We start from the raw sequence: 20,827 nt of genomic DNA on the forward strand, positions 1-20,827 counted from the left end.
AAAAAAAAAAAAAGAATAGCCTGTATCCCCAAAATTATTCACCTAATTGGACAAACTGAGTGCCAACTATGTGCCAGACAGAGGTCACTAACATGGGACCCTTTTGCTGATTCATAAATTAGGACACATTTTCCTAAAGAAATAAATGTAAAGATAGTGGCTCAAGTCTCAAGCCAATCCTCAAATGCTAATTTAATTCATCATAAAGTGGATCTCAATTTCTTTCATATATATATATTTTAGGATGTCTATTTTTTGTTTGTCTTTTCTTTTTATATGTATTTTTTAACATCATTCTTCATCTCAACTTCTAATAGAAATCCTCAAATCTAACCACCATGTGTAGCAGTGATTTTTCAACCCTGACTGCACGCATCACACTACAATCATCTACAAGAGGTTTTTTTTTTTTCTTTTTTAATTTTTAATAAGTACCAATACCAATTCCGTCCTCTCCAGGACCATAAAATCAGTATCCATCACATCAGCACTAGCAGTGATGGGAAATGGGGCAGGACACAATGTGTCTAAAGAGACTGGTAGCAGGACTATAACTGGGGTGTAGCAGTCAGGGAGTACACAGGGGAGTGGGGTATTGTGGGCTCTGGGTAGCATGGCCTTCATGAGGAGACTACTTCTGAGAAAAGGAATAGAGTTGAGCACTCACACCTTTGAAGAGATTTGGGGTTTTGGCTTTTGGGGAAATCTAAGTACTTATAGGCCTCACACTATTAAGGGAAAATTCCATATTATTTGTGTTTGAGGGATGAATTGGGGTGTAGGCTAGAGGTGTAGGAGTGAAAGAATTCACCAGAGACAGAGAGGAGAGCAGAAAAGACAAGCTTATTGAAATACACTGCTGAGGGCAGCAGTGGAAGACATGGGAAAGGTCTGCTGCTCTGGGTGAGGTCTCAAGGGGGTCCTTTGATTCTCTGGGCATCAGTGGCTGAGACTCTGGCCTTGGACATGTCTGGACTGGACTCATGATCTGGGTTATCACCTCAATATGCCAGTTTCCAGGGCAGACCTAGCCACTCCCTCTATCCAGTTAAATCTCCCAAACTTGCATATTGGACAAGGAGTAGGGACTTAGTTTTTAATCTTATTAAATGGTACCCTGACAGACTGTTCTGGAGGTTCATGCCCACCAATACATAAAATCAAAATCATCGAACTCTAATGTCCACAAAGATTTTTAATAGATGAGACTCACTGGGAATAGAGAGAGGGAGAAGAAGACTAGGGGAGAAAAGGATTTCCAAATATAAATTCCAGGTGACACTCCTGAAGTCTGCCATCTCTCCCTGACCGAAAAGTTCAGTCAGGCAGGTAGGGCTCAAAGTGGAGCAGCCAAAGAACAGAACACCAGGCAAATGAATTCAAGGCAGCCTTCCTGCAGGAAATATAAACTAGAGGTTTGCAGGGTACAAAGGGTTGGAAGAGGAAAAGAACCAAAATACAAAATGTATCACCAAACTGAGTCTACCACCAGGTAAAGATGGCCACTACTGTGGTCTTTCAAGGGAGTAGGAACTTGCTGCCTGCCAGTGCTCTGGAGCCAAAGTGAGAGCAGAAGCTGGAGGCCCTGCAGTAGGGGGAGCCTTACAATATTGGGGAGGGGTGGTCCTTGCAGAGGCAGAAGGCCCCACAAGAGGAGGTGGCACCCAACCATCCACAGAATCTGTCTTTCAAAGTCTAACCTGATGCTTGGCTCTGCCTCCTGGTTCCAAACTTAGGACTTGCTTCCAAGTTCCCCAGCTGTCTTCCTTAGAGAAGCCACAGGGGTGAAGTGCTCAGACTTGGGATGCTCTTACATGTCAGTGATGAGGAGAGGTCTTTCAGGAGTCTGGAATATTCAACTCCAGGAACACTGGTGCTGCAGTGATGGGGAGGAGCTTGTCAGAGGCCAATGTCAGCATCCTATCTAGTTCCCTTTGTCTAGTTCACAAGAAGGAAATGTTAAAAAAAAAAAAATTCAGGTGACTAAATTTAGAGATCTGATTGGCTTTATTAAAGATTCATGAATGGGGCAACTTCCCATCTAGCAAGCGGAAAAGCCCTGCAAGAAGTTGCGCAGAGTGGAAGATTTTTATAGTTAGAAAGAGAGTGGAACAAGGTTATCAGCAAAAGAGAAGAAAGGTTATTTCAGGCAATGTCACCTTGGTGGAGGGGTGGGGGTGTCTTATCATGCAGATTACCTCACTAGCACTGACCAGGAGACTCCAGATTGATTAGTTTAGAATTCACTTTGGGAGCAGCTGAAACTGCAATTAGGTTAGGTATTTGGTCTTGTTGAGCCCAGAATGAAAAACTCATTTTGAACCTGTTTCTTCACTTTGTTTTTTAACACCACGCACAGCGACAAACACACAGGTCCTTTCCCCATAGATTTCTGACCAAGCTGTACAACACTATGGAGAAGATATCACCTCCATGAAAGTTTTCCCTTCACCAGAGGAGGAAACTAGTTTAATTGGAAAGTCTGCTCAAACATCAAAGAATTTTCTCCTCTCAAAAATAGAGATGTAATTTTTAGGATGGAATTTCCTGGGCACAATTAAATTGGGATGATGTCTTCTTTAGTCAGCAGTTTATTTAATAGTTATTAATATTTGTTTGGGGGGTGAGTCCATCACCATCCTTGACTTCAGGTGTCAGACTCCCTTTTAGGAATTTACTGGTGCTGGAGTAGAAGAACCAGATCACTGTCTGCTTTGATACACTCGTAATAGCCTATTATTTGGCAAGGGTATTGTGTATAAGGTAGTCAGTGAATGTCAGCCTATTGGAAAAATGACAAATAAAGCTTCCTTCTTTAGGTTAGAGGCTAAAATTCTCAGTGCCTGCAGACCCATATGTCAGTTGTTGCTTCTGACCTTTTCTAATTGAATTATCCTCCCTTAGTGAACCAGATAAAAACAGTTTTAATAGATGGGGGGAGTAGGGGTACCACATAGCTTTTCCTATTAAAAATAAATGTTCGCCCTAGAAATAATTTATTTCAGGAATTATTGAGCCATGTAACTCAGTCAGAAAAGCAATAATAGGCAGAAAGTGGCAGCAAAATTAGTCTTTCTTAGCCAGAAGAAGGTCAAAGCTGCTTTGTGTTTTTGAAATTTCACTGTTATGTGACCCTCCCGGCTGGGGCTTGGGTGGAGGCTAGCTTAATGATGATCCCGGTCCCTGAGCTACCGCAGACCTTCACAGTGAGCTGGGTGCCCAGTCTCCTTCAGTAGAGTGACAACACCTCAAGTCTCTGTCTTAAATCCTTGTTAGAACTTTTAGTTGTTTAAAAGTTAGTTTTAAATATAAATTTTCATTTTCAAAGAGAGCTAGGGACTCAGAAAGCATTCACGTCGGGGCAAGCTTAAGTCTGATTTTGTGCTAGACCTATTTCCATGGAAAAAGCTTAGTTTAACTCAAGTTCCAGTTAAGTGAAAAAGTGAAGGGAGAGTGAATCATTTCATTTCGCTTCTAAAAGGGTAACGTGGCAGGAAAAGTTCTTTATCTACTTAGATGTACTCCTCCTTGATTCCAATCTTTTCATTTTTTTCTTCTTCTTTTGTCTTAAGGTAAATATGAGCAGAGAGAATGGCTGATAAGTGAATTAGAAGAAAAGGCAACCCTTCCATTAATTACCTTTATCAGGTTAGCAGCCAGCATGCCTTAGGTAGAGAAAGGTGATTAGCATTCAGGATATTGAAGCACACATCAATTTAGGAAGGGCATGATTTTAAGATAAATTGAAGGGTAAGTTAGAAAGTAGCAACTTTTTTAAGCTTACATATAAAAGTAGGATCAGATTAAATAGTGATTAAGAGTTAAGAATTGGTTAGAAATAAAGTTCCTAATTTTACCAAGAGTATTTAATAGAGATATTGTGTTAGAAAGAATATTAGAAGTCAATCAGTCCAACTTCAAATCTTTGTTTGCAAGGAAAGACACCTCTTCCAGTTCACCCAATCCAAAGAGGAGAATTTATTAAAAGTTGATAGAACCTAAGGCCGAGATACCTGGGAAATGAAATAGATCCAGAAACTTGATCTTTAGTTTAAAACTGATGCAAAAAGGAACACAAAAAATAAAATTAAAAATAAAAACAAAGTTGATGCATATATACTCATCAATGACATAAAGCTATATTTGAACATATATTTGAGCATATAGTTGAACTGAAATTCTAAATAAATATGTTGCATCTGAAGTTGAAAACAAATATATTAAGTGCTAAGAGCAAGTCTGTCCTAAAAATATGGCTGTATATGTATAATCTATCCAGCATGGACTGTTGTGTGTATGCTGCGGATGATTCTCCATGAAAGGAGCAAGAACATGGAAAGGGCACCGTTTTGCCTTCCAGTTACATGCATTACAAATACAAGAATGCCATGAAGCAAGCTTCCTAAGTGGGGAACTCCTGAATACTAGGGACAGAACTGAGTGAACTGTATAACACAGAGGATAGTCAGGCTTGTCTTCTGCTTTTCCATTTTCTTTCTTTGTCCAGCTTCAGTTTGCACCCAGTGACTGAAAGGAGACTTGTGGTGGAGTCTTGAAAGAGATATTGGAAAGATATGTAGAGCCTGAGGCAATAATAGCCATCACCTTGATTTGTAAATGTCTTTCATAGAGTATGCTTCCTTTGCTTTTGTGTACATAGAAGGTACAACCCTTAGTGTTTGAGGTGCCTGAGTTACCCCTTTGTCTCACACTAATGCAACTACAAATACAAAGCTAGTAGGGATGGACCTCCCTGATGGCGCAGGGTGTAAGCACAGAGCTACGAAGTTACCAGCAGCCACTGCGGCATGAGTTCTATCCCCGGCCAGGGAGCTGACCCACATGGCACTGCAGACCTCTCCCATCTTGCCTGCTGCTCCCCTCAGCAGTGTACTTCAATCAGTCTTCCTTTTCTTCTCCCCACTCTGGCTTTGGTTAATCCTCACAACCCCTGCACCTCTGGCCTGTACCCCACTTCTATTTAGACTAGTCCCCCTTTTTTTGGTCATCAATAAAATGTAGCCCAGATTTCCTGGAGCATTAGCAGTAGACTCAGAAGAGTCAAGGTCCTTGGATCGCTGTGCTATCAGCTGTGGTGCCTGGGGTGACACTGGGAACAATGAAGAGAAAGAATTTAATTTAGAACCAGACTTCTCTGATACCAGACTGTCCTTGGATAGCTACTTCATATCTCTTAAAACTTCATTTGTATGAAGGGGATATTGATATTCCTTCTGGGGTGAAGTTGTCATGAGATTAACTGAGACAGCTTAAACATGGCTCTTGGCACACTATCTGGAACATATACATGTTCCATATTTGTAACAGTTAATTGTCATTATTAAGCTACAAATTTAGTCAGCTCTTTGATAAAGAACAAAGAACCCTGAAACTCAATGATATATAAGAACAGCTCTTTCGTATTCATAGCTCTGTAATCAGCTATTATTCTGCTGAGTTAACTGAACTTGGCTCCAATTTGGGGCTCCTGTCTACTGAATGAGTTTTCTCATCCCAAGACCCAGGCTGAAGGATTAACCCCTACTTAGGATGTGCTCAACTAATGGAGGGAAGAAGTATAAGAAATGAGAACTGGGTGGTGCTTCTGAAAATCTCTACTGGGAAGAAAAACAATTTTTACTTCTACTTAGGTTACATCATCAGGCAATTCTTTGGCCAAGCCAGTGTCAGGGAGGCAGGAAAGTTACTATGCCCCCAAGCAAGCCACATTCAAGAAGGGAATGAACAGTACCACTCACACAATAAAGTTGAAAGAAAACTTAGGGTCACTGAGACAAGGGCTTCTGTGTACTTTTAATAGTCTGAATTTAGAAGTCCCACAGGCATCCATAATAACTCATGTCTTCAAAAGTTATGACCTACTTAGGAAAAACAGAGATCCAAGAAAGGCAACAGAATTACTTAGTGTAGAGTGAATATTAGGGTCTGTAAGCCTCTTCCCCCTCTCTCAGAAGCTTCACTTAGTTATACGAGAGGTAGTTTTAGAAGTCATTAAGCTCAATAGCATTTCCAGACCTAATAGATGTTTCGGAGGATTCATATCCTAAAAGCAGCAATGGTATGAGTCTTCATTTCCCTGAATCAAAGAAAAAAATAAATAGTACATTGTTTATATAAGAACTATTTACTTTTTAAATGAAAAAGGTTGAGAACCTCCAAATGCGTATTGGTGGTCAGTGGAGATTAAATGGGTTTGCTCATAACTTGGAACAGATTAACACTACTAGGCTATACATTTTTAAGTTATCATTATTCAATGTCATATAGTGTTTACATTTGTTCACAATTCTGAATTAATGAGGAAATTAATGAGAAAGAAAAAACACAATTCTACCTATTTTTTCTCAGTATTTTTCTCCAGATTCATACATTTCCATCATTTGAAAATACACTAGCCAGAACATCAAGCCATCTCTTATATTTCAAAACATAATATAAAGAAGAAAAATAAATCAGTGTTACTTATGCACACTGTCTCTACCCAATAATCTATTATGGAAATATATATTAATGATGTTTTCAGAGCCATTCCAGAGTAGGGAGTAGATCAGAACTCCTCTGAATTCCCATTATTCTTATAACCCAGCACAACTGCACAGGTTATTCCCTCTGCCTGAAAGATTCTCTTTCTGTCTGGTGCTCTTATTTAACATTAATCTAGAGCTCAAGTTTTACCGCCTATTGGGGAAGGAATTACCATCTTCAGTTTCCTCCAATTGTGTCTAGTTCTTCCTCTGCATTCTTCTAGCAAGGATCTTACCTCCTTCACAGCCCTATTTTTGAAAATAGTCATGGAGCCTCTCTCCTCCACTTACTGTGAGTTGAGATCACAAACAGCTGGGTATTTCTAATGCCTCATACAATGCACTCAACAAATCTTTCTTGAAAAGGAGGAGAGTAAGCAGAAATGAAACTTAATAAGATTAGAAACCAGATAGGATGTGGAAGGAGTTTTTTTTTTTTTTTTTCCCCAGGAAGAAGGAAAGTATACACAAGTAAAGAGACTGAAAAGAGGTTGGCAGACACAAGATGTGTTTAAAGAGCAATAAATGACCTCCATGACGAGACAAGAGAGATCAATAAGAAAATTCCAGGAAAATACAGTGGGGAATTTAGGTTTGTCAGGACCTTGAGAAATACACATTGTCTACTCTGCTTGGGTTGCCTTAAGAAAATACCATAGAAAACAGAAATTTATTTTCTTAGAATTCCAGAGGCTGAAAGTCTGTGAGAAGTTTGCCAGCATAATCAGTTTCTCTGAGAATTTTGTTCCTGGCTTGTAGCCTTGGGGAGAAGATAGGAAAATCGAGTGTTTCTGCCTTCTCTTAAAAGGATACTAATCCAAATATGAGAGCCACACCCTCAGGACATCACAGAAAGTCCGATACCTCCCAAAGACCCCAACCTCCATACACCATCACACTGAAAGTTTGGGCTTAAACATGTGAACTTGGAAGGGATACATCTCAGATGTAAATACTGGTGATTTAGGACCAATGCTGACTTAATGAAGTGAACCAAAGAGATCCCATCATTCATCCCTGACATTCCTGAAGTTCCATTGTTCATGTAAAAAAGTGACTGAAATCCCAGAAATCCACATTTCCAATCAAAGGGGCTTTAAAGTCTAAGAGCAAAAACAAAATAACCTTTTAATTTCTGAGATGAATGAACAAGGTAATTTTTGTGAGTAGTATCTTCAATTTCTCCAACAGCCATAAATCATACCTTTGGGAGCTGTACCATTTTACTTTTAAATGTACATTTTGAAAAGAACGCCGTCGTTTCTTATTATGCTCCTTTTGTACAATTCCATTGCATTCATCACTAGTCAGAGAGTCCTGTTGATTCTATGGCAGGAAAACTATTTGTTACATTCGCAGTCCAAGTGCCTACTGATTAGCACAGGCATTTTGCTTTAGCTGATCAGTATGGTAGGAAAGTCCTCCTCTAAAATTTATTCCTTTCTCCATTTACCTATGGATCATTTTTCATTATTTTCCAGGTGTGGGTTCCTTTCATTTAGTACAATCTCTTAAAAATCGCCATCCACAGTACAATGGTTTTACATATTAGAAATATTCATGTTTATTTGTAAATGATGCCATCCAAAATCGAGGATTCTGCTGCCTGATTTTCAGAATGTTGTGCTGCCTAAAGATTTTCTGGGCATGTCCTATTGATAGATAGTACAAATATACAGTGTTAATATAGGAGGCCAATTCCAGAGTATTTCCATAGCTCCCAACTATCGAATGATATACCAAAATATATGACTTGAGGACAGCTGAAATTGTTTCCACGCTTTGAGTTCTGCTTCCATTAGACTGCTTCAGAGTATTAGATTGAGTCCCTAGGTGCTACTGATAATCATCAGCTGTTTTTCTTACCCAGTCTCTTTGTTTAAATGTATTCTTTCATTATCCATGTGCTTTAAAAAAAATGGAGGAAAGAATGTTTTTAATTGAATAATCTGTATGCTGTCAGGTACTCCTTCTCCCTGGGAAAGCATATGGAAAGTTACTTGGCCATTTTTATTTATCCTGCCAGTGTAGTATATTGATGAAAGAACTGGGGTCCAATAGTGTTAAAACAAGACATGAAATATTGATTAATTTTTTTGTAAATTCCCTTTTTACTCCTGAGTATAGCAGATTTCAGAAGCTGCCGCCAATATTGTGCTTTCCAATAAACTCCATTATTAGGTGGGTCTTGATCCCCTTCGGGCTTTGATAAATGATTTTTATGCTTTGGAAATGTTAGCTTTGAGTGTCCCAGGCCTTGTTTTCATCAGTTCATGGACGAAATGAGTGAGAAACAGTAGAATTTAGACTGCAAAGTTTGAGCCAAAGGTACCCAAAGGAACCATTCCATGAAGTGGAGGCAGTTGCAGAGACCGAAGCTACTAGATTCTTTGTCCGTGTTCCCTGGCAATTTCTTCCATTCTTGATTGCACATCCCCCGTTATAGGGTGATGTTAAAAGGTAAGACTCAGTGCTGGCTGAGTCTGAACGACTCCACATAGACTTGTAAATAAGGAAAAAAGAGTAAGTTGTTTGGCTAGATGAAGAAAGTGATTGAGATAGTGAACAGGCAAAGCAGAAACTAGGTAAGGAGAACTTGGATTTTTAAGGTAGAAAACACCAGGGAAGACCACCTTAGACCTAGAGCAGTCAGTAGGAAGTCAGGCACTCTGGGAGGGCACAGGTGAAGCTGGAATACCACAGTGCCAGTGGTGACACTGCTAAAAGTGTGAAGAAAAATTTACTGCACAGGACAATTACCTGCTCTACCCCCACACACACACCAAAGAATTACCTCATCAATAAGGCTGAGGCTGAGAAATGCTAATACAGAGAAAGAGCTCTTATTTTGCCCATTAAAGTATGAACTTATAGATTTCAGAACCCAAGTCACTGAACTAATGTTGTTCAATAATTAGCAGAGCATTCTGTAATATAATCCAGTTTACTTTTGAAGATTAATCACTTCAGTTTCATCAATTGACCAAAAGGGAAATATCACTCACTTAGAAAGTTCCAGCATTCCAGACAATAGAAGAAAATGCTTCACATATGTTTCCAAAAAAGAAATGGGAGAGCGTGCTGAGAAGCAATGGTGCAGGTGAATGAGGGTCACCGACAGCCGAAACTATTAAGATTTCTTTAGAAAAGGATGATTTGACAGACAAGGAACCTTGAACATGTGACGGCCTTTAGATATCAAGGAGCAGGGGTAAATTTGAAGAAGCAAGGTAGCTTATATTTTATTGGTAATAAGCTAGATGAAAGATCATGTTTTAAATAATATACCTTCAAGCATATGCTGCGTCAAGTTGTTGACAGCATCATTTTTCCAAGAGATGAGCAAGTAAATTTAAGTAGTTTCCAAGTGGTAAGTATCTTGATTACCAAAGAGCAGTAGGATGCAAACTTGGCCAGTGAAAACAGATGATTGATAGCTTCCTCTTAACACTCCTGCCTTTATTTTCTCCTGCATGGCTCATTATTCTGCTGCATTAATTTAAGCTTGCTTATTTTATTGAATTAGGGGCTTAAATTCTATTATCATTCTTAAGAAAATCTTGATTGTTGATTTACAAATGACAATAATGGTTTGCAGAGAGTCCAAAATGTGGAAGTCACAAAAAGTGTTATGGCTGATGACTGGCTGTACAGAACTAGAGCCATGTGCATAAATGACAAATTACAAGACACTATTTGGTCCCCAGAGAAGGCCCTTTAAGAAATTTTTAAAGCCTCTGATAATTATCGCTAGGACTCTGCAAGCTGAAAAACATAAACAATTTTCTATATATCAACTCAAGTCATTTCCTTGTTGTTTTCACAGACTCTCAAAAAGGCCTACTTGGGTATAATTTATACCCTCTCCTTTCTAGCATGTCTGTACAACAGAAGTAAGAAATGGTGCAGCTATAAGAACCCCAGAGGCAGTTCCATCCAGCTCAGTAAATCCCTTCAGAAACCCTGGACACCATTGCATTTATATGGATGAATTTTTAGATTAACTTAATAATTGTTATTGCAATTATTACATCATAGGCATCATTCTATGGACATTGACTCTAAGGATTTTTAGAAGAAATAGTAAATGAGGGGTACCCAGGGCTCCCAAGGTGTTAAGGGGTACACTTTCCAAAAGAGGTCTGACCATGTGCACTCACACAGGCAGAAAAAGCATACTCTTGGTATAAAAGATCTTTAATAGAACTGAGAGAGAGAGAGAGAGAAAAGGATTTCAAATATCAGTCCCAATAATACTCTGAAAATTATATTTTCCTCTTATGAGCGAATGCCCAGCCAAACAGGCTCAACCCACAGTGGTGTGACTCAGCCCCAAATGCTTTTCACAAGTCTAAAGGACCTTCTGAAGGTGAAGCATAAGAAAGGGACTAGGCAGTTCCCAGGAAGCTGGCACAGAAGGAAAGACCTGAAGTTCAACATATCCCAAATAATGTACCACAAGTTCACGTCAATGACTTCCAAGTCTCTGCCTGTCTCTGCTAAGGACCAGGAGCAACCCCTCATATCTCTCTCCCACATCTCCTCCAAGTGTCTTTCCAGCTGTCTCTCCTGCTCCTTCCTAGCTACAAATAAGTGGGCATAGGAAAAATGGCTTATATTTACTGTGCTAAGATCTCTCTCCTATCGTGGAGATGTAGCTGTAACAAATCCACTTTGATAGCCCTGGTATGAACCATGGGTAGGAAACCGGACATGATTTCATGTCTCAGATATATTAGCAGCATCAAGAAAAGGAGAAGCCACAGCCTCATTAAGTGTTACTTGTAGGACAGGGCACTTGGGGAATATGAACCTCCCCAGTCTGAATCAGATGCAACACAGCTCACTGAAAGTGTTTTTGTGCTAATTATTATGATCTTTCTACCTGGAAACAAAATCAGTCAGGTTAGGTTTGGATCAGAAATGTGGTAACCTTTCCTTATTGGCTGGTGAGATGGGAAGATCTCTGACCAGATGCCAAGCCCTGATATTCTTGAATCTCTTTCCTGTGGTAAAGAAAGATAGATGGACAGACAGTCCACTTCAATAATTGTGCTCTATTTGTCCTTTGAGGGTTCTGTTCTGAAAGCTTCCTGTTGAACTCTCAAAAAAGACTATCTTGGATGACTAGAATGAACCAAGAGGGGTTATTTTTTAGAGTAGGGGACCATATGTCATACAATTCCCTCTTTATTCTGCAGTTATTATATTATCTTGACCCTTGAGACTTAGCAATTCCATGAAGGTCTCAACTCCTAGGAAAAAAGTAAAGAAAGAAAAATAGCTTGGCCCACTTCGATTTTTTTCCCTCACTAAAATTAAGCTTTGCCTTCAATATGATGGGCAGCCATTCCAGTACCATGAGCAATAACATGAAGGAGGAAAATTCAGAGCTCCCCCTTCCCAAAGTTTAGTGATGATTGCACTACCTTGTAAGGCAAAAACTTTAGACTCTTTTCAAATACACCAGACACTTAGCAGCATCCTGTCACATAAGTACACATTAAATGTGCTCTAACTAGTTAATATGTTTATTAAGCTCACATCCAACATATATGGAACTTAGAACAGCTTGATTTAATGTTGACCACAGAATCATTTGATTTTAAAATTGGAAGAAGTATATGATATGACTTAGTTCAATCTCATTGTAGACATTAGGAAACTAAGCTGAACCAAAAAGGTTAAGTAAGTTATCCAAAGCCTCATATTTGAGTAGTAACAGAACCAGAATATGAAATCAGGTGTCCTCATTCTCAATGCCATATGCATTATGCTTTATTGCACTAAATTGTGAGTAATTTTTTTTAAGATTTATTTATGTATACAGAACTGGGGTACAGGCCAGTGAGAGGATTCACCAGAGAAAAGAGTAGGGAGCAGGACAAGCCAACTGACAAAGTAAAATGCTGAGGGGAGCAGTGGGTGGGCACAGAGAGGTCTGCTGCGCCATGTGGGTCACCTCTGAGGCGGGGATCAAACTCATGCTGAAGTGGCTTTAGCTGTTCAGTGCTGTGCTTTAACTCACTGTGCCACCAGGGAGGGCCCGTGAGTAATTGTTTTAACATGCATGTCTGACACACTTGACCACTGCTCTTTAAGAAAATATTCATCTCCAGCTTCTAATACAGTCAATGGCACATAATAGGATCCCAATAAATGCTGACAAAAATGAATAAATGGTGAACAGTGAATAAGTGAGATCTGGGTTGGTTGGTTTGTTTTTCCTCATCATACACAAATAAATGCTGTACTTTTTAGCAGTCTGCTAATGTTTGGTCAGCCTAGTCATAAAGAAGTAAGTATCAGCTAAAAAGTAGAAAAAGTAGGATGAACAGGCAAGGAGAGGGAATCTAATTGTGTAGGAATAATAAGCAGAGAAACTCAGTGCACAGACAAAGTTTCTAGATTCAATTTGGGAGCTTTTTGTCAAGACTCTTGCCTTTTTTGATCTCTCCCAATTTTCAAATAAGGACTTCTTAAGCAGATGGTACTTTAAGCAGTTCCCATCATTGCTATACCTCCTCAGACCCAGGAACGCAGGATTGACTGCAGGTTGCGTTGTATAATAAGCATAGCTGCTCTTTACTGGATTTCATGTCCCTCTACATCTTCCCACCCATTTGGCTCCCATTCCTAACCCATGCTGCTGCTACTGTTCCTATCACACAGGAAAGTGCATGTAACTCAACGTGATCCTCTTTCTGGAATATTTTCCATTTAAAAGACACTCCAGGAGAAACAAAGGAAGGCTGCTTACACTGTGGCATTTCAGATTCAATGACAAGCCAGCAGAGGGGATAGATACATGTGGACTGTCTTTGTCGCTCTTTGCAAATCATCCAAAGTCAATGAAAATAAAGGTTAAAAAATACAGTTACCCAACCCCACTGTGAGTTTTTGTTCTTCCTGAAATGCTTGCCATTGTAAGTAATTTGATACTACACAGTGCCTGTTAAAAAAAAAAAAGGTTTGGGTTCTTAAGTATAGCACACTAATGGCTTAGTCCTGGAGAACTGCTTCAGTAGGACTGGACATGAGTGGGGGCACTGACGGCCGGAGGGCTGTGCCCTGGTAGGCGTTATCAGTGGCAAAGTGTCACTTTGTAGAAGAGCAGGCTGTGCTCATTTGCCAAAGACTCTAGATGGAATGTGGGGAACTTGGCCTGTTTTAGAAATGGTGCTACACAGACACCAGAGAACCTGAAGTCACCCACATTGACCCAAATGCCCATGTAGGGAGAGTGTTAAGGAGATCAGCAGGCTCCTGTTTCAGGTGGATTGGACTACCTTTGTCAAAACAAGTCTGGAAACCCAGCTTTTCCTCAAACATCTCCCAGGGCCATTTAGAACTTAACCAGACCCCTCTAGTCAGCACTCCACCTAATTACGGCAGCCACTCTCCATCTTCAGTGACTGCTTCTCATCTCACACATACCACATATTTCCATACCTGTGATTTTGCCCTTAACGTTTCCTCTTCTCGAAACACTTTTCTTTCATATAGTCAGTGGGACAAGTGGCATCTGTTGCCTATCACCAGAAGTGTAAGTCTGAACATGTGTGGCATTGCATCCTGGCATCAGAGTCACCAAGGAAAACACTCAAGCACTAGATGAAGCAACAGAAATGTCAGCCCGAATAACGGGCATCAGCTCCTCATGGCCAGTGGGTCCTTCCCAGCAACTATTGCCTGGCCACTGGCCTTCTTGCAGCTCTCTTGTGCCATAGAACAAAGAGCCTCTTCTCTTTACAGGAGACAGGTATAGCAGCAATATTGCCAGATGCCAAATGGCACACATGCTTAGCATAACAGAGGCGCACACATTAAGTCTAAAACAGGGCAAGATATTCCCACACACAGTGGCACCTCTCACACAGGTGGTGAGAGCCTGTCATCACTCTGTTAAGAAGTGTTCCCACCTGAAGGCCCATTGTTAATGTGGCTGAAACAGGTAGAAAGACAACATATATGAGGCTGCTTTTCCCAACATAAACCACGTGACTTCTTCCCGTGACTCTCCTCTCCATTTATCCCCCCCAGACCTTTGATCTCTTTATCAAGGAGGCCTTCACTGATCAAGCTTTTAACATCATTACCTCCAAATCTAACCCTCAGCCTCCATGAAGTCAACGGTTTTCACTGTCTGGTTAACTGGTCTATCACATCTGCAGCAAGGATGGGCACATAGTAGGTGTGCTATAAAAATGTATTGAAGAGATTGGCAACTTAGACCTGTAAGAAGAAAAGTCTTCTCTTGTGATGCCTAGAAAGCAGTGAAAGAAAACTTTTCAGGAGTTTTCATAGACCAAGTCAGTCACCTATACAACATCCAATTTTCACTTAGAAATCCAGCAACCCTTGAGAAAGTGATATGTCCAGGTAAGCAAGATAAAACTATTATCATTCCGTTCCCATCAGCGCTCCAAGCAATTTTTAGAAACCTGTCTTCTGATACATAGCACTAATTTGTGTCTTACGGAAAATCAAATAAATTATTTTTCACCTGAAGGGAGCAGGATTATTTGACTTCAGATATTTGCCATATGGCTTCTCTTCCGTATAACATAGCTTCTAGGCTTAAGGTAGTAAGAATCAGAGCATGCCTATAAATTATTCAGAGATAATTCAAAATAAGTGTGTAACTTAGACAGATTGTCATTTCTTAATGCTTTTTCTGATAACAAGTGCTATGTTCTTGACAAAAGTGTCATTTCTCACCACACTTTATTGCTCTGTGTATTTTTTTTTTCCTATGTTGTTTTGTTGTTGTTGATTTTCCCCCCACAGAGTCCAGTCTGGCTCTTATCTCAGCACCGGGTGGTTTACCTTCATTCTGGCCATGGATGCCTGCTACAGTATTCACGTCTACGGGATGATAAATGACACCTACTGCAAGTAAGATTACAGGAAATTATTTTTATGCATCTCCAATTCTGATATCTTGTCAAAATATCACAATTCATTTTACTATCATAAATCTGAGAAACAGATAAAGCAACAATTATTTCCTGGGGTTCTTTGCTGACATGACATTTTATTGTCAGTACGTGAAGTTGTGAGTTTTAAGGGTGATAAAAAGAAAAATATTTACCACAATCTAATGTCAAATGTCAGAAGGAACATTTTCCCTTTAATCAGTGGCTTGGCAGGGACTGTGGCTGGAAATCCAGAGCAAGTTCAGTGGTTATTTAATTTGCAAAGCAAGTTTGTCATTTCTGCTCCTCTATTCACTTGATAGATGGTTGCCTATTCAATAGTTATATCTGAACATGAAATGCAAAATGTCCTGAAACCACAGAGAAACTGACAACGTCACGAAATTATACTTTACTAATAAATAAATAATCTCCCACATCCTTATTTAAAATGGATATGTTAATCCACAGTATATCCGCACTAGTGGAATAGGTTCTAATTAGGTAATCAAACAAATCTTCTATGTTTTATGAAGATAATTAAATATTTCCCTACCAACAACTGGCACAAACTAATTCAGAGTGTTTTAATCATATTGTCAAAGTGGTAACTAAGTCACAATTTTCATGGTGAAATATTTCTACCCTATCTATAAGCATAATGAAGTACAGATGAACCAAATATTTCACTCTTGAACAATCACAAAGCTTCTTCCAGCTCTGCAAGTTTACTCCCATTATATACTACTTCCTCCTTCAAAGGATAGCTATATTGTTTTATATGTTTGAATGTAATTGGCGTGATATGTACATTTTATTTGATTTATTAAAATATTAAGGACCTGGTACATTTTCCTAAAAGCTTTTATATATAATAGCTTTTAACTGAGTCCATGGATAAGAATCATGCAAGGGTTTGCAAGTAAATGCATTTACTGAGCACATAATGGATTCTTGTAAATGAATTCTTCATTCTTCATCTCAATCCTCCTTTTGTTTTTTTTTTCTTTTCTAGGACAGAAGGGTATAGAAAAGTTCCCTACCATTACTATGAACAAGGAAGAGATGAGTGTGATGAGTATTTTCTTCATGAACATGCTCCATATGGGGGACATAGATTTATCACTGAAAAGAAAGTGTTTGCTAACTGGGCCAAGAAACACAGAATGATATTTACACACCCAAACTGGACAGTGTCTTGATATTGGTTTTCTGATCTTGCCATACCACTTGACATGATTATGATACTTCAACTATGATGCTAAGAATGATGGTGATGGTGATGGTGACATCAACAACGATGATCAAGTTTCTGTACATTCTCAGATATGGGTGGTGGCTCTACCAGTAATTTGAACTTGGGACCCGTGGAGGGTGGTTGTGCTCATTATATTCTTTCTGAAGGTTCAATACTACATACTGCACTTTATAATTTAACTGGAATTAAATGAAGGCCAGTAACTGGGCAGCAGTGACTCAAGAAATGGAAAGATTATCTTTAAATATAGCTGCTGAGAATTCTTGAAGAGGGAGGATTTTAAAAACTCTGGAATATGGCCTCCTGAGGCCAGGTTATTAACTCCAGGGGCTCGTGCACCTGAGCACCTCTATCATCTTGAATGGTTAATTGTGAAACACTCACACCAGAAATGAAGTTGGGGTGCAAGTGCTTACCACAGTTCCTTGTTAGTCTGGGGACAGGGAAGAATCTCTTCCTGATCATCTTTCTACAGTAATTTCTACAGCTAAAGCCTCAGGCCATTACCTGATTAGCAAAGTATCATGGACATCCCTCCCATCAGGATTACTTGATTATCTCTTATACTTAATTCAAAATGGGCCAAATAGCAAATCTTGATGAATTTCCATTCTTACCACTCCATTCTCACTACCCCAAACATTATAACGAAACATGTTAATAGAATGATCTATGTTAATGTTTAGTTATTTTTGATTGAGCCCTAAACATTTCAGAAGGCTATTAACATGTAAGATACCAACACTGTAACAACATATACTGTGAAAACAACATCACCAAAAGGGTTTACTAACTCTTCAACAACCAACAACACAAATGTATATGCTTTTTAAAATCATGAAACAGGGAAAGCAAAGCATATTTTTACATCACTTTGTAATTTACCATACTTCATAATATATATTTGTATATTCAAATTTCTATTTTATAGGCCTGATTATGCCTCTTCATACATTACATTATCTTTGCCAAGTGCCAACTCTTAGACATGGAGAGGATATGATTCGTTGCATTTAATCTAATCAGAGTTTTGCCTTCTTGGGGTTTATTTTCCCCTCAGTGTACCAGTTATCATACCATGTTAGCAACAGCAATGACCTTAATGCCCAAAGTGGTTTGTAATTTGGGGTCCTTTCACAGATATATTATCCCATGTAATGCCCAAGACCATTGCATTGGACTATTGCCTACACCTTCTGGTATGTCCTTAGCAATGATCTGTAATTTGTTAATTGGTCTAATGTACTCCAGATTACTCCTTGTGCTAATAGTTTCATAGGTTAGCAATTGATTTCAGTGCCAAATACATTATATCTAGATGATGCAAAAAGTATCACAAGGATGGTCCTGACCATAGACCAGCACCCTTGTGGACATAGGTACTTTTTAATGACTATTTAGATGGGGAAAGGATGAGATAGCAGGAAGGAAGGGAAGCAGAAAAATAATTTCCTGCCCCCATCGTAATATGATTCTGTTCTCCATACTGATCATTAAATTTTAGAAGGTTGATTTGCTTAGAGACCAAAACATCTTTGCAAATCATTCAAAAGACAAAATACAGGCTTAATTGACAAACTATTCTGGAGGCTGGAAAGAAAGTACTGATGCATTTCACCTCAGGGGTACTGGGGTCTTGACCAGTGCTAAAAGTCCTACGGTTAGTTATTATCAGAATGGGCCATCTTGGGCAGGTGCCTCTTTGCACTCTCTTCTGCCATCTTAGTACCCCAGTACTCAAATTCATAAAAATAACAAAGTGCCAGTTCCATCACTAGAACTATTATTGTTGCTATTCTTTTTTTTCCTTATGTGATTTTCAATTCTGTGTATGTTTTTTCAAGCTAATGATGAATAGAAATGCCCAATCAAAGAAAAATAAACAGATACAAATGTTAGAATTGTAAAGCCGACTGTTCCCCCCCCATTGTGATATAGAAGTCTACTTTTAAATAAAAAGGAACACTTGATTATCAAAATGCTTCAGGGAATGGCATCATTTATTTAGTATTCTAGTAAATGGAGGACCAAACTCTGTTTTAACCCTTAAAAATGACAAGAGTTTGACTGATTACTTGTTCTGCTTCATTCTAGCTCCTTCCATGGATTTTTTTAGTTGTCCTGTATTCCTCATTCTATGACAGCAGTATGAACAGAGTATACAATGCTTCCTTTGCAAGAGAAGAGGTTTCTTTCTGTCTTCTACCCTCCCTCTACTCTGACCTCCCTGTCTTTTCCCTTCTCTTCCCTTCCTTTTATCTTAACTAAATCTCTACTCTACACTTTTTATTGTTGTTTTCTCTTGTCTCTTTTTTCCCCTAAAAGTGGGAAACAAAAGCATATTATTCTCAATTTAGAAACTTAATTGAATGATCCTCAGTGTAATCAGCACTTTGATACAATCTCATGGCTAATTTTTCTCCAGAGTCTTAATTTTCTCTAGTTTCATGTACTGTTCTCCTTTACCCTCAGCTTCCTAATTCTAGTTGAAATACAAATTCTAATTTTTCCCACACTGAGGAGAAATTTCCCATGTAAGATTAGCTGATAGAGAAAGCATGGCTAAAGAGCAAATTCCAAGAGACTACATTGTCATGCAAATTTCTAGGGAATTCCACTGGTTCTTGTAAACTGGAAGAAATTTCACCTAGCATTAAACATTGGAAAATTTAACTGAACTCACTTATCACTGATGTGTACATATCCCAAAAGTTAATTAACATCTATGAAAAGTATGTATGTAACATCCAAGGCTCTAAGCAAATAAACACAGAAAATGGCCACAAATTTCTGAAATTAGTATAAGAAATGCAGTCTAAAAATAATAAATTGATGGGGGATGTTCATATATGTGTATATAGCACATTTGTGTTTGTGTATAATGGTTTATGTGCTTTGTATGTTTTACTGGTATATATGAATCAGTATATATATTCATTTAGAAAAACGTATTTTCGTCTTCATCTGAAACCTTTTGAATACTGATGAAAAAAGAAAGCAAAAGTCCAAATTTAATGTATTGATTACTCAAAGTGTATAAAATCATATTCAATGGCTAGCCAGAAGAAGAAAGCTGGAGAATTTGCAAAATCTAGAACTGAGAACACAATTAGGTGCCAGCAGTTGTCAGAAATCAGACCTGTAAGTATAGCAATCTGTATAATCTGTATGGTAGGCTCGGCCAAGATTGCAGCTCAGCTAAAGTCACGTTGAAAAACATCGCATCAAGCTTCATTCACACTGAAATGAATGAACATTGGTCCCCCTATTCAAACGAGACTGTCTTTAATGTAAGCAAACGCACATTTGCATGATTTTTATTATATGGTTAGAGAACTGTGACCATTGTGAAAAATGAAAATTATATAAGGAGATTGCTCTTTGAGGATTTGGAATGAGTCAGCCAATGTGGGAGCAAGAGCTTGAATTGGGGACTTTACTGACCTTTCTACAAGTATAAAGCTAGCAGAAGAGAATACTCTTTACATCCTTAGAAAAAAAAGACAACACTGAAATAATTCACCTGGTGGTGTTAATTGGATGTTAATTATGAGTTTGATTTAAATTTAATAAGGAAGGAAACACAATCAAATAGTAACTTTTTAATAACACACCTAGCGTTTAATGCTGCATGTCAATGCAAAGAACAAGCTATGTTGTTTAGTGTTGGTTGTTTATGTCTTAGAACATGATTTCCAGTCCCAGGTAATGTGGCAAAATACTTTTTACTTACCATCAAATTTTTGTAAAGATTTATTTATTTATGCATACAGAACAGGGGTACAGACCAGAGGTGCAGGGTCACCAGAGACACAGGGGGAGCAGAATAGGCAGATCAGCGAAGTACACTGCTGAGGGGAGCAGCGGGAGGGTCAGGAGAGGTCTGCCACACCATGTGGATCACCTCTGGGAGGGGATTGAACTCATGTTGAAGTCGCTTTAACTTCTTAGTGCTGTGCTTTAGCTCCCTGCACCACCAGGGAGGACCCTACTTACCATCATTTTTAAAAGCAACACCTCACATTTAAAAAAAAAAAAAAATATTTATTTGTGCATACAGAACTGGGGTACAGGCCAGAGGCTTAGGGGCGGTGAGAGGATTCACC

The 20,827-nt window shown here is 38.9% G+C and overlaps 1 protein-coding gene across 2 annotated transcripts in view; it reads left to right on the forward strand.

Annotated features, from left to right (window-relative positions):
* ST6GALNAC3 (ST6 (alpha-N-acetyl-neuraminyl-2,3-beta-galactosyl-1,3)-N-acetylgalactosaminide alpha-2,6-sialyltransferase 3) overlaps positions 1 to 18,672 on the forward strand; it is a 482,241-nt gene extending 463,569 nt beyond the window's left edge. The window contains exons 4-5 of one of the 2 annotated variants that reach the window (XM_012722690.1): positions 15,336 to 15,443; positions 16,479 to 18,672. In XM_012722690.1, coding sequence (XP_012578144.1) covers positions 15,336 to 15,443; positions 16,479 to 16,665 — 295 coding nt within the window. In that variant the 3' untranslated portion in view covers positions 16,666 to 18,672. The remainder of the gene's footprint in view (positions 1 to 15,335; positions 15,444 to 16,478) is intronic. The other variant, XM_012722691.1, reaches the window with a different exon arrangement.
* Positions 18,673 to 20,827: the final 2,155 nt, after the last annotated feature.

This window comes from Condylura cristata, unplaced genomic scaffold, assembly GCF_000260355.1.
Source record: "Condylura cristata isolate star-nosed mole 26May11 unplaced genomic scaffold, ConCri1.0 scaffold00008, whole genome shotgun sequence".
Taxonomy (NCBI): Eukaryota; Metazoa; Chordata; class Mammalia; order Eulipotyphla; family Talpidae; genus Condylura; species Condylura cristata.